The sequence below is a fragment of the Cinclus cinclus genome, chromosome 2 (assembly GCF_963662255.1).
Source record: "Cinclus cinclus chromosome 2, bCinCin1.1, whole genome shotgun sequence".
Taxonomy (NCBI): Eukaryota; Metazoa; Chordata; class Aves; order Passeriformes; family Cinclidae; genus Cinclus; species Cinclus cinclus.
The window spans coordinates 57482476-57500287 of record NC_085047.1 but is presented as its reverse complement, the minus strand read 5'-3'; the positions used below and the strand labels follow the sequence as shown (position 1 = coordinate 57500287).

At 37.6% G+C, this 17812-nt stretch overlaps 1 protein-coding gene across 3 annotated transcripts in view; it reads right to left on the bottom strand.

Annotated features, from left to right (window-relative positions):
* Positions 1–17812, bottom strand: part of TSC22D1 (TSC22 domain family member 1) — a 91349-nt gene that overhangs the window by 41951 nt on the left and 31586 nt on the right. Inside the window, exon 2 of one of the 3 annotated variants that reach the window (XM_062487730.1) lies at positions 11312–11347. The exons of the other annotated variants lie outside the window; for them this stretch is intronic. Within the exon in view, the coding sequence (XP_062343714.1) occupies positions 11332–11347 (16 nt within the window). The 3' untranslated portion in view covers positions 11312–11331. Of the gene's footprint in view, positions 1–11311; positions 11348–17812 lie in introns of those variants that run through there. 3 annotated transcript variants of the gene reach the window in all.

Below are 17812 nucleotides of genomic sequence, written 5' to 3'. Positions count from 1 at the left end.
CATGATAACATGAAGGTATAAAAAGAAGCCTTTCAAGAAATTATCTTTAGATACACATAGTAGTTATGCATGGCCTAAAATCCTCAGAGGGAAATATTACTGAAAAAAGAGAATGTTATCAATTTCTGTGACAATGATCAGAGAAATACAAACTTTAAAATTCTCAAACAGTTGAGATTTCAGCACTCAGATTACAGAGGAAATGACTGACCACCAGGAGTCTGTTATATCAACATTATTTTAATTACTCGTTGCGCAGGCTCTCCTTTCATGTAAAATCATGAGTGTGGTATTGGTTCAAAGTATACGTACGATGGAAGGAAAAAAGTCTTTATGGATCAGAGACCATTTCCTATACTGACTTACACTTTCAATTCTACTTTAAAAGGTAGTCAGCAAGACAGCAGTAGATTTCTTCAGTAAATTGTGATTCCTTTGTTATAACAACTAATCTGTTAAAAACTTACAGTTGGTCTACATAAAATCAGAATAAGCTTTAGGAAAAGGACTGGTCAAACCCAAGAACTCCAGCCTCAGAAGTGTGTTAGCACAATTCAAAAGTTATAACCGAGCAGTGTAACATTGTTATGTATCCGCACAAGCAGAAATCCCTTATTTCTGCATGTGAAGCACTGTCTGCAAGCATTAAACTATCTTATTCTGGCATCCAGAAACATGACTAATGGCCTTTCACACAAAAGATACACAGCTGGAGAGGGTGCCAAGATAAACCTGGAGTACTTTTGTTATTGTACCAAGTCTTACACAACTGTTAAAGAGTTCCCAGGAACCCTTAGCCTCTTCTGAAGTCTGTGTCTTCCTTCTCCCTACACATGCCCCAACTCCAACATCTATTCTAACGTGCTGTAAAAAATTATTTAGTATAATCCAAAATCTGCTAATATGCCCTAGATCTCCAGGTGAGATATTGGAACGGACCCAATTAACAGCACAAGCAGGACTGCTCAACATAGCATTTGGGGGAAAAAGCACTGCCCTATGCACTGTCACCCTTCCAAGCAACAGCAACGCTAATTAAGCACATATTTAGAGTCAGAAGGTACCTCATAATTTACAGGACATATAACAGTCAACCAGAAATACCAGCACGTCCTTCAAGGGTACTCACAACAGCATGAATCAAATCAGTAAGTCCTAAGAGGTTAAGATGCTACCAGTTGTTAACAGCGTTGGGTATTACCTCTCTATCCATAAGCACCACAACCTCTCCGCAAAAATTCAGCTGCCACCTCTCAAGGAGACTGCCCTGCAGTAACAGATTCTCTGTTAAAGCCATACAGAATTCTCATGTCTTCCCCACAGAGCCCTCAATGATCCTCATGGGTCATTTTCAACTTGGAATACTCTGCAACTCTATGAAATTAAGAGTGGTATTAATAAATCCTCTTGATTTCTTAGATGAATGTAAGATCTTTTTATTAAAAGATTTTTTTACAGATGGCCTCAGGACTAAAAAACACCTTCTCAAAATAGAAATCTTTAGTTCATGCTCTTCAGCATTTGTATCTACTTCTAAAGCTTAAATTTAAAATTATTTTCCCCTTCAGTGGGATCTTTGGTATTAATCTTAAAACACCTTTATGATTGTAACTGAGAAATATTTAAAGTCCACTATACCTGAAGTTTTGAAAGCATGGAAAAAAACAGGTTATAGGTCATGTTATTTCAGTACCATCTAGAGGACATGAATCCCACCTTTCTCAAGCCCTAGCTCACTTTATTCCAAGTTTCATTGAACTAGCACTCAAGTACTAAATCACAGGAGTATCAAAGCCACCTCTTGCCTAGTAAGTCTAGCGTTGCTTTATAAAACAGGAAATTCCCTTATAAAAGCACGTTTACAGAACGAGGCTTACACACTCAAATTCACTGAAAACCTTCATCTTTAAAGAAGCTAGTAATACACCTGTTAGTTCATTACTGCAACAGCTACCACGAGCAAGCAGATTCAACAGCTTAACTTCTGTGAACTCCACAATTTAAGACTGAGGATTAAAACCACCAAAAACTCCAATTGGTTTAGAAATCCACAGTGCTTACATAAGCCATCTCTTAACGTGTAATGTACATCAGTGACCACCAAAACCACGTTAATACTTTATTTAAAAATGAAAGAATTAACTGACTTAATGCCTCGTTAATCAGTCTGTGCTCAGCATTTAAACCTCACTGCCCTTACAGGGCAAGAGCATTCAGGTCAAGTCAAAAAAGCAGCACGTAAGAGTAACAGATAGCAAAAAAAGCTTTGACAGCCCTACCTAGTGACAGAGGGACACCACTGCTGCAGAGGCTGATCACTACTCCTTGGGGGGACAAACCCCTTTGGTTATGCATTAGGGCAGAATCATCAAAAAACAGGCAATTGTAGTATAATAACACTGTTTTGAAAAGCTGGGGAAAGTTATTTTAAAGCCCTTACAACTTCATTATTAGAGACTGGTTTTGATGATCTTTAAAGTCAAATGGAAGAAACAGAAGTTCTGAATCCCTAAAGCTGTTTACAAAATTTATTTTCCACACCAACTTGCTCTATCCAGCTATAGAAATAGATAGACATAGCTATGAATCTGCTTATGTACAGATATATAATCCCATTTCCACAGACAAAATAGATCCAATACTCCAACTTACTCTTACAAGCTGCAGGAGCTTGGAGTTGACATAAATCCATTTTTAAACTATTCAAAAAGATACCAAAAGTAATGGGTTTGAAGCAGAACAAACAATCCTCTCTCACTGAAAGACCTCACTTTAAAAGTAGTCATCTACATCCTTAACCCAACCTCCTTATGACTACTGGAATTACTTTTCCCAGAATCCTCACAGAACTCATTATCTTAGTCTGGTTTTTTGCAGTCATGTTAGTTGTTTTAGTTTGAGCTTATTTGGGGTTTAGCTTTCATTTTAAAGGTCAGTAAGTGTGCCTAGTGCCATGAAGCAGCTCTTTAATAACATATCTGTATTTAATTTACCACTTCTATATACAAGCACACAGTGTTTATAAAAAAACACTAAAAATATACACCTAGTTCCCATATCTGTAAGAACGGTTTCATTTAGCAAAAGGCTAACAAACTCACAGCTCAAACTGTCACTAACAGAACAGTAAAAAGCAACATATAAACATTCAAATATTCAACAACAACAAAAAAAATACTCTTTCTACTGTCTTTAGATGAAGAAGACACCAATTACAAACATGGTCAAGAAAAATAAGTAAGACAGCAACTAGGCAACAAGGGCAGAGGGCTTATTAAAAATTGGTGGTCTCCACTACCAAAGCTTCACACTGTTCACAGACAAAAATTATTCCTTTCTAAAACTCCTCAAGCTGTGAGGAAAAAAAAAAACTCCAACAGGGTACAATCCCCAGTCTCTTAAAGTAATTATTTTTGTGTCATGGTAAAAAGAGGTGTTGTATTACACATGACATCATACTTTATACTACAGGTCACAAAACTCTACCTTAGGGGGATTTCTGTCATAGCAAAATCCTGGTATGACAGCCTATGTTTAAGTCAGAATTTTGAGGGAACAATCTTCAACTTTATGGGGAAAGGAGAAGTTGACAATCATTTGGGGTGTAAATAAAATCCCTTGCCTTATAAAACAAATTAGTTATGTTTGTATTGAAACACCATCCAATGGTATAATGGAATAAGACAGGTCTCCTTCTTGACATAGAGAGAAAAATGAGAAAATAATTACACCCTACATTTTATACAGACCAAGCTGAAGTTCAGGTTTGAGGGGGTAGGTGGAAATAGCATTTACAGCCTATTACAGTCACTGTAATTTTAGGCTGAAAGGTAAATTCCTGTATTTTGATAAAGGGTGAGGCTTCGTTGATATTGATGTACTTTGTAAATTAAGTAATGGATCATATTGAAAGCAATGAATTTTCCAGGCTTATCTAACCTGCATGGATTCTCCAAATGGTGGACAGAGTTTACTAGGTAAATAAACCTATTAATTGTATAAGAAATTAATGAGCAAACACAGAAGCAAAGAAGGGGGGGACAAACACAAGGCTTTAGAAGTTCTACTGCATTTTCTTTTAGGTAGAAGAAAAAATTCCTTCAGGCAACAAGAACAACTGCCTCACAGAAAGCCAGTCACTATATGATTTATTCCAGTGAAGTCCATAAAATAACGACGTCCCAAAAAGTAGTGAACTGAGAATAAGTGAATGCCACATGTCAATCAAACTGATGAGACTATTCACTAAATCAAAGGATTATACTATGTGGTTCTCAAACACCTCCAATCTAATTCTATATCCTGTGCAAAGAACCAAATAGGAACAGCTACTCAGGCCATAATATCTTGCATATACTTTGGTATTTACAGAAAGGCAGAAAGGAGAATTTCTTTAGAAAAAAGTACACAGAATCAAAAAGCAGGCCAGATTTTGAAACAGGAGGCCCTTAAGGAGGGACACAAAACAGATGGCAGTTCAGGGTGACAAAACATGGCAATACAAACCATTCACTGCTTAAGTGCAACGGCAAGTGAAGATCCAAGACTTATCCGTTTATGTGCCACTAAAGCCCAAGGAAAAATGTTGAACTGGCAAATTTGTATAGAATGGGCAAGGAGCACAGATAGCTTTTGTATCATTATTACACTGTCATCAAAATTACAGTTTTTCAAAAGTCTTTGAAGGAGGCAGAAAATTAATCTGAAACAGTAACTTGAGTTCAACTACAAGAAGGAATTTGGGTGTTAGTGTTGCCCTGGAGAGACAAGTCAAATGTCCTGTAGCTTCAGTACTGCCACACTGAAAGCACCGGTCTGACTGCTAGCCATGGAGATACAGTCAGGTCTTCCAAGTAGCATGTATTTTTGGAGAACAATGTGAGAACTGACATGGGAACAGTAGCTTTTATTCTCTGAACAAATGTAGCACTACTGTTCATCGTTCTTATTTGCAAAGCTGTTTTATTAAAAAACCCAACAGTTCTGAGCTAGTTAAAAAGGAAGCACCAAAGACCTGACTAGTGTACTCATTCAAAAGGAATAAATGGGAGAAATCCCCAGAGCAGATCCAAGTACAGGCAAGAGCAGCCAAAAATTTTTGATAAACTTTAGCACTAATACAGGGGAACAGATACTTACAAGGTATCACCTGTACAAGTATAAAGAGAAAAAAATACCAATACAAAAATCACTTCTTGGAACATCCTCAGTATAATACATAACAGAAGAAAGTACTATTGTTCCCTAAACTCTAAGAAATTAGTTACTTTGTGTGTTAAATAAATACCACTTGCAAAGTTCAGAAAACAATTAAGCAATTTATGAAAAACATTAGTTGTACTCTAGGATACTATAAAGGTAAAAATAAGCAGAGATTAACACATGAAAAGCTAAAAAGTTTGATAAGAATGTGCTACAACAGGCGTTTCAGCTTTTGATGTATAGCATATTCTCGTTTTTATGATCACTCAATTTATTAGGAAAGAAACTAACAGAAGTCCTTTCTTTGAATATCCTTAGTCCTACATTCTTATCAACTTTTAACCTGTTTCTAATTTTAAGCAGCTGCAAGTGTTGCAGCTGCCAAAGATATACAAGGTCTTAAAAAGTTAAATAAGAATAAATGTACAAGTCCAGAAGCCCTTATAACTTGTCCCTACTTTCTTCACCTTAAAGAAAAGCTGCAGTGTTCATTCAGGTTTTAGGCACCACTAGGTGATAAACACAACTAGAGCCCAAGGCATAATAAAGCTTCAAATATCCACTTATACTCTATTACACACCAGAGAACCTAACCACACAAGCAATACACCTGTGAATCCAGACCTTTCTATCATTGCTTATAGGGGCGAAAAAACATTCAGCGGCTTCAAGTGATTTTTCTGTCAAGTCTGCCACCTGTTAAGGCAGAGTTCCTACATGAGCTGGCTGCTTGTTAGTCCAGTTCCTGTGCTGTTCCAGTATCCAACCAAGCTTCAATTTCACTGTAATCCTGAAGTCACCCAGGAACATTCCATCTATACACAGCAGCTGCACCGATGTCAGCTGTTCTTCATTTACTCTTCCATACTTCTGTCTGATTTCATCTCTCCATTGTTTATATATGCACACAAATATTTTTCAAATCAATTTTTTTCCATGCTTTCTCATCTAATACCAAGTACTGCCAGAGACCAGGAAATAATTTTAAAAAATAGCTTAAATTTTACTATTCTGAAAAGTTCTAAACTCAGCAGCAGCAGGTATGGGGAAATTCCTCTGAAACATTCAAAAGGATACAGACACCTTAATGTGGGTTCTAAAGTAATTCATCCAATGAAGAAACCTCAGTTCAAGCCAGGACAAAGTTATGGGAAAATCCATATAAATCACATTTCTATCTTCAAAGGCCAATTACGATCTCATTAAATCCATTTATAACCATACAAGTTGTTATTTAGTCAAAAGTTATTTTCTTCAGAATTACAGGTGTTATCTTAACCTGAATCGGGCAAGAGGAGGTCAGATACTGGTACAGTTACAATTGTTGAAGCAGCTACCCAAAAAAAACCACCAAAAGCCATACGCCTCTAACTGTGCAACCTCCTACAACCCTCTCTCAAAATAAAACATTATCTTGCCCCCATGAAAGTGACACCCATTTGTGCAAGGTACAATTTCTTCACTTACTGTTCTTTAACACCAGGCTAAAACCCACACATTTTACTGATCTCCACTTCCTCATTACACAGAAAAAACAAGAAACATCACTTTCTACCAGGGAAAAAGCAAAGCACTCCTGTGAGAGCAACCAAGGAAACCAAACAATACAATACAGTTCATGAAAACAGCAAATTTATATGCCTTAAAAAGTTAGCAAGTGATCAGGGGAAACGTCACTGTCATCAGCAAAAGAATCACAAATTTAATATGGTCTTTAAACTAACAACCCAACTGAAAGAGCAAAACACAGCAATTCCTGCAACAACCCACCAACTCACCTCATGTTGCTGACATCAACTTACGGACCTGTCCTAGGAGCTGTGCAGCTGCGAATTCTTCTTAAAATCCATGCAACAAACAAAACTGGAACGGTTCAACTAGTTTTCACCACTGCTTTCAGAAAATGCCTTTTTTCAGCTTTCAGTTAAAATCACTTCTTCTAAACTTACCCCTACATCACATTCATTCTTTCAAGACTCAAGGATGCTTTCATGTTTGATAAACCAAAGTATGAGCCACCTTTCCTCAATTAAAAAAAAAATCTGAAAAAAAAAAAATTTTTCAGATGTTCAATTTTCAGATGCCACCTGCTCAAATCCCCATGTCCTGCAAACAGGACTGAAAGAATGAAATCCAACTTAAAGCACACCACTGCTGATGGAACAAGTCTGGCTTTCAGAAAATCACAGTAAATTGTTTATGTTTTGTTACCCACCTCCTCAGTGTAAAGCAAAGGGATATAAACACCCCAGAACCTATTCTCTTTAGTCTTATTTTCTTGTTTATAAAATCAAAATAATTTTCTGGTTTACAAAAACAACACTTTTTGATTCATCTCCCTTCCTGAAACTAAACTGACAAAGCATCTCTCACACAAACTACAAGTTTAGCTCTGGCTGAAGTAGCAACATCAGCAAGAATTTCACCCAAATTTCCTGATCTTTAAAGGGTATTTCCTCAAAGCATCCTGTAATAGAGAAAGAGCTGCAGCATAAGCCACAGAGGGTAGATAGAAGGTGAAAAGAAGAAAGCAAAACTTTGAAGTTAAACAAGACAGCTCTTCTTGGACTGGAAAAACTGTGTCAAAAACCGGGATTTTATTGACTGGCTATGAAACAATTAGAAGGAGCTGGTCAAGACATTAAGGATTATGTGAAGTGAGTTAGGTAGCTCAAATGCTCAAAAAAATAGAAAGAGGAAAAATAGCAATCTTATATGCCTGTTTTTGGAAATTCTGTTAGTATCAGGCATTAAAAACCTCTGAAATCATGCAGTGTTTTGACATGTTTCCTGGCATTCTGGAGTTTGTCACAAGAGTCACTCGATACATACACTTATGTCAAGTACAATATAAACAAGAAGAAAATTGTTTTAGATATCTTTATTATTTAATATCACAAAGGCAGGAGTTATTATTCTAAGGATGCATCAAGAACCCAGGATTCCAGCTGTAAAACTCAGAGCATGACAGAAACATGCTAATGCAACGGTGATAGACAAGTATCAAAATACTGACTGTAGAACTGCAACAAGCTTTTTAGTTCGGTTTTTGCTTTTGTTTTGGTAGTTTTGTTCCCTAATTGTGATGGGAAGGAGTAAAGCCATTTTAGGAACTGAGACAGTAACATAAACAGTTCTCAGTGCCCGTTTCATAAGCATTTGACAGTCCTAAATTTACCTACTACAGAAAAAAATGGCCAAAAAACTGTGGCTGAGGCAAGTGTAAGTATACTTACTAAGGCACAAAGGATATCAAACTTAAATGGACTAGAAATTTGAAAAACAGGTATTTTCAACTAAAAGCACTGCTGGCACAAACCTCTAGCCACAAATGTTAGAATTCACTTCTGAGACCCACAGATCTTCAGCTATTAATGTCTCGATTACTTCTGTTCAGCACACAATTCATGTCTGTATCTGTAACAACTACTTCAGTTTTAAGTTCATCACATACATATTTCCACATATTATAATAGGATTGAATTTGGTACATTAGACTGATTTCTTTTTCAGCTTCAAAGTTAACAAGTGTTATTGTGCTTGTATAGTTTAACACAGGCATGTGACTATCAGTTCTCTAAAAATACCAGGTTATAAGTTCAGCACTTCACTTAATAACCACAGAAGCAGCAAGACAAACAAGTTTGATAATCACAGCAAAATAAGATATTAAAAAGCCATCCAACAGAAAGCCAATTTCAGAAAGTCCAGTGAAAATGGCTCACTACATAAGTATGTACTTAAACAGCACCATCTGAACAATTATTTTTAGAATGTACTAGGACTGCAATGCATTCCAGAATAGTAAGAAGTCACAACTGCCATGAAGCAGTAGCCTCTGGGCTATGTGACTATTATGACTATCGAGTAATTTAAATAAGACTGTGAATTTAACAAAAGATCTAGGCATTAGTTTAAAAACAATGTTTTGTGGTAAAAACTGATATAAGAAATTAATTGGATTCAAGTACAAGCATCTGGCTAGTTTACTTCAACTGCCAGTAGCAGAAAACAGAAAAACAAAAGTTTTTTTTACCTACTGCCAGAGGGCTGGTACACCCTCCTGCCTCCTATTCTCACACTCAGCTTCAGAACAAAAGTTTCCCCTTTCCTAATCTGAACATTAGAACCAAGTCCCATTCTTCAAAATCAATTTCCTATAGTGAGAACAGCACAAGTACACAGGCATGTGTGTGTTGCTCACTACCGCCAAACATAAGGTTTTTATTTGAGATCTTGCAAGACCTTCAATTAAGTTCGACTACAGAATCCCTTAGGGGGAAAACAATTAAAAGCTTTCTGCTTTCTAACAAAGAACTTCTCACTCTTAAAGAAAAATCCAAGATTTCCACTTTTATAGCTCTCTACAGTTGCAACACACTTTTTTGTGACACGAAGCCACAGGGAACCTCAGAAGATGCAGTACTTCCCATACTGCCCATTGTGACATTTGGGCTCAAATTTATTTTTAAGTAAACCCAGCAAGGTAGAAGTCTAAATACCATTTTCACAAGAACCTTTAGTAATATTATTATTAATAATTTTAATATAAGTAGAAAAGGCAAATGTAACAGTCTGAACCAAAGCAGAACCCTGTTTCACAGATTCACGTGGCATCTCCTACGCAAGGGACAGCAAGACCCGACCATATTATTAGACCTGTAAACTCTTAATCTCGGATTTATTGACTTGATCTTCAGATAGGAAGATGCCAGGTTTAGATTTTATAAAGGATATCTATATGACACTGTAACAAAAGGACCGTGGGAGGCTAAACACATTTCCTAAAGAACGATGAACTAGAAGTAATTTTCTGCCTAGGCCTCCATTTCTACGGTGGTTCTGTGTGGTGGAAAAAGGAGTCTTTCCCAATCCCATTTTTTGCCAGGAGATCCTGCTTAGGGAAGGCCAAGATCCAAACCCAGTCATCTTCCAGCAACATAAGATCTTCTGCTGAAGGCTTGTGATGCAGTATAAAGGTTAGAAGGTGTCCTGAAGCAATTTGGAGGGAATGAAGAGGGAGAGAGAGTCACAAGATGCAACAAAGTAATAATGCACGTAACATAGTTCCAAATGACTTCAACTCAGCACCAAAGAGGAACTGGTAAAATCTCCTTAGAATTTCATTGTCAGTTTTCAAGTGATTTCTTTTGCTAAAAAATCAAAAAGGAATTTAGAATAAACTTGCCGTGCCAGCAGTCACACAGCTGGGAGAAGAAAGGTCTGACTGTGGGCTACCGATGTTTGCAAGGAAGAGGCTGTTGCTCTGCACAGCATGAAGTGAGAAAGGCAGAATTTACCTAAGCTGATTCCCTTTCTCTGGGCCTGAGGGATTGCTGATCGTGTGGGTTAGCAGCACATCCCCTTAATCAGAGTATTCCAGTCTATTTCCTTCATATGGACAAAAGAACAGGACTTTACAAACCCAGCAGCCACAGGCTCCTCCAAAGGAAGAAATGTATTTACACGTTTCGAACCGGGGAACTTTTTCAGTGCTGGGAATCAAGTCAGATTTCAAACACATTTGACGATCTCTACCTTACTGCACATTCAAACCTAGCACTAGTGTAAAGAGACAGGGAGGAGATGAAAACTGTGTGGCTACGGACCATACACAATCACTGGCCTTATCTTGTCTCCAGCCACCAGCTTCTGCTCTTGACTTAGTTTCCTGTCTAGAGAAGGGTCACACCAAGAATGTCATTAGTGCTTCACAGAACTGAAGTACAAATATGACCCACAGACAGGAAGCTTACAATGAGGCATTCTTTCCAAGTGCCCAGAACATTTCTCTCCTCTCTCTCTCCCCAACACTTTTTCTTTACAATGTTCACACTCCTTCCCTCTCTCAGCCTAGAGAAGTGGAAGACAACATCAACAAAAAAAAAGCATAGAGAAACAGCATAGTTATCCTTCACACCTGAGCAGATGGCAGTTCAAAGGGGCCCTACCTACCTGCAACCCTGTTGTTTGCTTCAAGAACTGTTTGCCCAAGGAAAAAGAGACGAGCAAATCCTGGAAGCAGATCCTTCCCCAAAGGAAGTTTCTTTCTGAGTCTGCAACCTGGAGCTTTTGCTTGAGACTCAGTCCTCTGAGCGGATTCTTTCTTCAAACTCTCACACTGGTTCTTTACTTTTGTGGGCAGCTGGAAAAAGAATGAAGCCGTAGGCTGAGGCAGGGACTCCATACTTCCAGGATAGGGAGGCAGAAAGACTGGAGGGGAAGGAAAAGTGCTAGTTGGTAACTTCTTGAATAATGATCTGTATTCCTTCATTTTCTGCCACACAGAGACATACACATAGTCACTGCAATAGGGGAGGATGACAAGAGATGAGTACTAGACATGCAGTTTTTTTCATGCTCTGATGCCAAAAAAAAAAAAAAACAACCCCAAAGTGTTGAACTGTGAACTTTTAAGACTATTAAGACATCTAGCAACAGATGAGATCAATCATAAGATGTTTTGTCCCGAAAGTTCTCTCAGTTTGTTACAAGGAGATGTAGGTGGGGGGGAGGTGGGAATTTAAGCGCTCATTTCTCGGAAAAATACTCCAAATCTCTCCTCTGCTCACTTTTTCTCAGGTGAATTAAAATTGGCATCTATTGCAATGTAGTGAACATCTCCCCATAATCTCTTTTAAGAAGAAATGGTCATACTTACCTGAATGTTTCCCTTACCAACGACTTCCTAACATCACTCCCAACTCCTCTGTAAAGGTCTTAGTCCAATCTCAAGTCTCCTACTTTATTTACCAAAATCACACTGATTGAACACTAACAGCAGTTTAATGCTGTTGTCACAACCTCTGATCTAACCTAGCCAGATTATGATTTCTGTGGAAGATAAGAACCTACTCAAATTCCTGCATCAGGTTTCTGGATTTCTAAAATACTCCTTTTTTTTATTCCTGAAAACCTAAATGCCCTAGGAAACATCATTACATGAAAAACAGCAAAAAATAACGTGTCAGCTGAAATTTTCTTCTTCACAAATCCTGAAACCTGGTTAACACTCCTGTAAAATTTTATCAGTAGCATGGAGCCCATACACAACCAAACAGAAGCAGAAGTCACTGGACTTCCAACAGCTACAGGGATAGCTGCTCACATATTCATTTACTGGTTGTTATCCACTGCAGTACCTTCTGCACAACAGCAGTAGGAGGCATTTACATGTGAGGCAGTCATTGTGCTAAGGCACATGAGGCACCTTCATTCTACCAGCAAGGCTCTTCTTTGCTCTTAAGACATCAAGTGGAGCATGATCCAACAGTTAACCAAGAAGGTACATAACTCATTATGTTTGAAGAATTTTGCTTCATTCATTGTGGGGCAATTGGTGGTATTTCTTCATCCTCTCGTCTAGAGCACACACCTAAACAAAATAGCTTCAAATGGTTAGACACCTCCCATGTTCTTCAATTACAAGGTCAAAAAAAACCCTTTCTTCCATTGTACTCAAAATAATACAAGAAAATGGGGGGGGGGGCGGGGGCAGCAAGGGAAGGTTTTGTCATTAAAACCACAGCAATTTTGCAGTTAAGAGTAGCATACAGGAAACATTTGGTTTTTAAAGAGGTGACAAATAAAGCCAGCAAGGACAAACCCTGACACTCTAAAGTAATTAAAACAGAAAAATCAGCCATTTCTTTCCAGAGAAGCTGCTGGAGCATGCAGAATGATACTCTGCTACTTTGTTCCTGAATATGGATCCATTATCTCAAGCTAAGGTAAGTGGTTGTAGTCTAAACAGAAAGAGTGGTCCACAAAAAAAGGTTTCTTTTCTATTGTAGTTTCATGACTTCTCATCAGTTTAAGACCAAGATATGTTCCCATGCTTTTCAACTGGACAAAACACTGTCTCATTATTTCAGACCAACTTTCAAAGATTAGAGTGAGGCTCAGTCTTTTCATCCCAGATGCGTGTTCTTGTTAAAGGAGGCCTTCCTATTCAGAAAGAAGAAGTGACGGACACAAATATAAAAGTACTTGGCCAAAAGATGTCTCCAGGCTGATGTTTGTACTCTCCACTTCCAATAAAGGAGACAGAAGAAAAGTGAAAGAAGGTAAAAATACAATAAACAGAATGTGTTCAATGCAAGTTTCTACTACTCTGTATCTGCTGGCTAAGAAAAATATTACAAGAGGACAGTAGCAGTTGAAAGCATTATTTCTCCTTAAAAACTCCCTTGTGAATAGTAGGTTCTTCTTAACCAGATAATCTGGAAAGTTCCTGGTATTCAAGGCATTGCAAGTTGCTTTAATACTAGTTATCATTCATAACAATAATGCCATACACAGTACTACAACCTTCAGGTGATGCATTGAAGCCTACAAACACTACTGATTTCTGAAGTCAATGTTCTTTTCCAGCAACAGAAGGCATCAAAATATTCAAAACAACAGAATGTATCCTAGTAGATCAGCCCAGACAAAGCAGCATGACCCAGCTTATTGTAGGTTCCTTTCAAACAGCAATCTGACTAGGGCCTCTGTAAGAAATCATCTTTCACATGAAAGTCCCTATTCAATGGAAAAAACTCCAGATCACCTTCAATACACCCAACAGTCTGACATCACCTACAGCAGCTTCAGGAGCATAGGAGAGAGAAGTACTTGTCTTGTTTGATCCATGTCTCTTCTTCAGCAGAAGATACAAAGATCCAAAGTGAAATTTAAGGGGAAGATAAAAGGCATTATGAGGATTTTGTCCATTGGTGTCCTCACAGAAGCAGCTGAACAGTTTCTAGAAGATCAATCTGAAACAAGCTGTTAAGAATGATTTGTTTTCTAATTCCTTTTCTTACATCAAGATCATGACATTTCTCATTTTACAACCAAGTAAGAACTCCTACTTCTATCCTTTCATACCTAATTCTTCCCTCATGCAGCCTTGTCTTGAATTGTAAAGAATAAATGAGGTGGGCAATCTTTGTGTTCTAGCTATCAAAAACCCCAGCCTGATTGATTACTACACAAGTGATATGTATTTCAGGCTGAAGCAACTAAATCTTTCTGCATTTTGAGATCAGAAATATTAATGAATACTCCACTGCCCTTATGAAGATTTAAAAGAATGAAAAAGAAGTCTAGAAAAGACCACCCAAAGTACTTAAATCTCTCTTACAGGAATTTTGGGAAAAGTTCTTTTGTTGCCTCACATCAATCACCAGAAGTGATTTGTGCTACCTAGATGGGATGTTAAGTCAGCTTAAGCAGCTGAATATCCAACAGTTCTTCTCAGCCACTGCACTGTAGTTTGTTGGTTTACTTCAAGGGCAAGCTCTGATGGGAACCTTTGGGTTGATGCAGAAATAAATTATGGCCATGATGACACAAGAAAAACACATTGGTGATCTACAGATACAGATGAAGTCAGGAAAGCACCAGTAGCCCTGTTTGTGAGCATATAGAATATGGTAAGGAATCCTATCTCCTCATCTTTGGGCAAAGAGAGGAATCTCTGCAAAGTCTTTCCATAGTGCCCTGACTGCTGATAAATACACTGGGGGAAAACTCCCTTTATTGCATTCTTCCTTCTCTACAGGGCACATTCCACAGCCGATTCGGGAGTCAGTGAGCAGTGGTCTCCATTTTTCTGCAGCAGTGAGCAGAAGCTCAATAGCCAAGAAATTGAAAGGTTAAACAATTCTGAGTAAGTTGTACAGGATACCATCTGTAAAATAAGCAAAAAATTCAATCTCTGTATTTGGTTAATGGTATAGAATATAAGCAACAACATTTTTCCGTATTTCTAATACTGCAGCTCCAACAACTGCTGGATCCAAGTGAAAGAACATAGAAAGCAGGACAAATTGGCATAGCTGATTCAAGTTACCTGCAGTCAGATCAAGTACTTCTCAACCCTCAAACTGAAATTTTAAAGCATTATGCAATTATTTTAGATCTAAAGTTCAACTAACTCCTGCAGGGCATTTGCAGCTCTTACAGTTGCTGTCCTGCTGCCTTTAATTACACCTCTAGATGTTTGTGCAGGCTGCAAACCCACCACGGGATCTACGCACCAGCATCCAGTTGAACTGTTATTCAAAATAAACATTTACAAGAACAGCAAATTTTAGTGAAACATCTTTTTCCCAGAAACTAGCACCAACATGGCATGTGTATTAAAGTATCAACAGGAATGATATAAGCTGTTTTAAGTTCCAAGCTACAAAAAAAATAGTTTTACAAATCTTTCTGGTTTAGGGCTTTTTTGGGGGGGAACAGGAGGAAGAGACTTGACTGGAGAGAAGAGCAGAAGGCATTGAACATTATAATAGCTACATCAGATAATGTTATTTAGTCCCAAGATGGAGAGAAAACACAGCAAAAACCTTGGACAAAGTGTTATTTTTAAGATTATCATGCAACCTGTCATTAAAAGATAAATATGCCAACAAATAGAATGGTAAAAACCTTGACTTTCTAAATTTCAGAAGTTGTTTTAAAAGCATTTGGCATCTCTCCAGAAATGCTTTGTGCTCAACTTCTTTAAAGGCCTACTAAAGCCCAGAGGGTCATAGCAATGTCTATATTATCAAACAAGGCATCAGACAATACCTACTTAAGGCTGGCATAGGTACCAACCCCTGAAAGACCCTCCATCAACTCCTAGGTTAGGAGAGGCTAAAAGCCCTGGCTTTTCTGAACTCAGCATGACACAGAATTCTGAAATTATATATAGCTATCACAACCCCACACATTTGAGAAACACAGCCAATATTTCTTGGCACATGCACAACATGAAAACACTAGAGGTATAAAATTGAATGATTGGTTGGGCATAGAAAGTACTACCTTGCAAAAACAATTCCCACTAATAGATGCATCAATTCTATACAATTAAAGAAATGGGTATTTGCTAAACAATGTTATAATTATTTTTTCCTTTTTAAAACTGTTTACATTGCAAGAATATTTTTATACGCCTTTATTAACATGCTTTTTATTTATTGTCAGTGTCTATGCCAAGTACAGTTGAGAGCAAACCTTTTTTGGCCTAACTAAACCACATTTTAATCAGATTAACAGACTTTATTGGCACTAACATACATTTCTGTCATAAAAACAGACCTTCTTTCAGTCTTAGGGAAATTCTATGCTTCTGGGCAGAGTGCATGAGCCAATAGTAAAGAAAAAAACTTTTTAAAGACATCATATGATGACTATTTATTTGGGTTTTTTCTGCTTAAGAAAGCCAACTACAGAAATAAAGGCCACAGTATTTCTGTATATCTTGAACTTACTTGATAAAATGACATAAAACCGGCAGTTTCTTAATGTTAACTGTGGTTCTTGAACTTGGCTTTGTAGCTCTTGATACACAGCTTGCTTAAAATAATTTGATTCTATTTACATGCAATTAAGTAACAAATTTTTTACACAATTTCTTTTAAAGCACCTACTCTCCTACTGAGAGTTTCTCCTACTGAGTTTTCAATCTTCACATAATTCCTACACTTCCCTGGTCAGAGCCTTCCAGACTGGCAACCTGTAGAACCTGGAAGCTAAAATGCCACACACAAGAAATGTTAGGAGGAGAGATTTCACTGTTTTGGCTGTTCCAACAGCCACATCAGACTGGATGCTTTGATTTTGTGGGGGCTTGGATGAGTTTTCTGGCTTTTTGGTGGGTTTTTCAGAGGCAGGGTGAGGTCCTATCTGAATTTCCAGAAGAGAAAGCTCAAGGGTTTTCTTTCTAAGTTTTGACACTTCATGACTTCCCCCTGGGGTCTGGGATCTCTGGAGAACTCAAACACAGCAGAGAAATGCCACTTTCATGCAATATTTACTAAAATATAAATATTTAGTAGATTAATGTTAGGAAAGGGCAATATGGATGCACTGATAAATAAAAGCTAAACAAGTACCTGGGGTTTTTTTAAGTCATCAGTTTTAAAGTTTTATTTCATAAAGCACTCAAAACTTGTATTTGATATTTGAGCACTTGTGTTACTTTCCATAGTAAATCCTGATTTCTACAAAAGGTTTCCTTACTGGTGGAGTTTATAAATTTAGCATGCACTCAGAGCAACAGGCTTGATCCCTTCTTCATTTTCAGAAGCAGTAAGTACTCTGCAACAAAAACTGGACTGAGTTTTCTAGTAATTGTTACTGCTCAGACACAAAGTGATGTCAAATGCTATTGTAAGCTTAGTTCTTCAGCATTAATAGGTCTGTGATGCAACAGAGGCTTATTATTGTCTAACATGAGCAGTCAACAGGGGAGACAAACTGATTCAGTTAGGACTTGCAAATGATGTGCAAGCACACCACCATACCCTCCGTAACACAGTCTGACTCTCAGCTTCAAGATACAAGTTTAAAGTCTCACCTGCAGTTAGTGATATTTTAGATAACAGTTACATTTTTACGTAGTATGTGTTAACGGTATATGAAAAAAAGCATTCTAAATTGTCTTGTACTGCTACCACCATACAAAATATGCTGTCTTCAATTAGCTAATTGAATGTTTTCTGAAGACTTGCTGACTTAACTTTCCTTATTGGACTAGTGCCTCAATTCACCCATATTTCAGTATTAAATTAAAATTGTGTAATTTTTCCAAATCACTTGTAATAAGACCATCCCAAGTTTTAGTTTATAA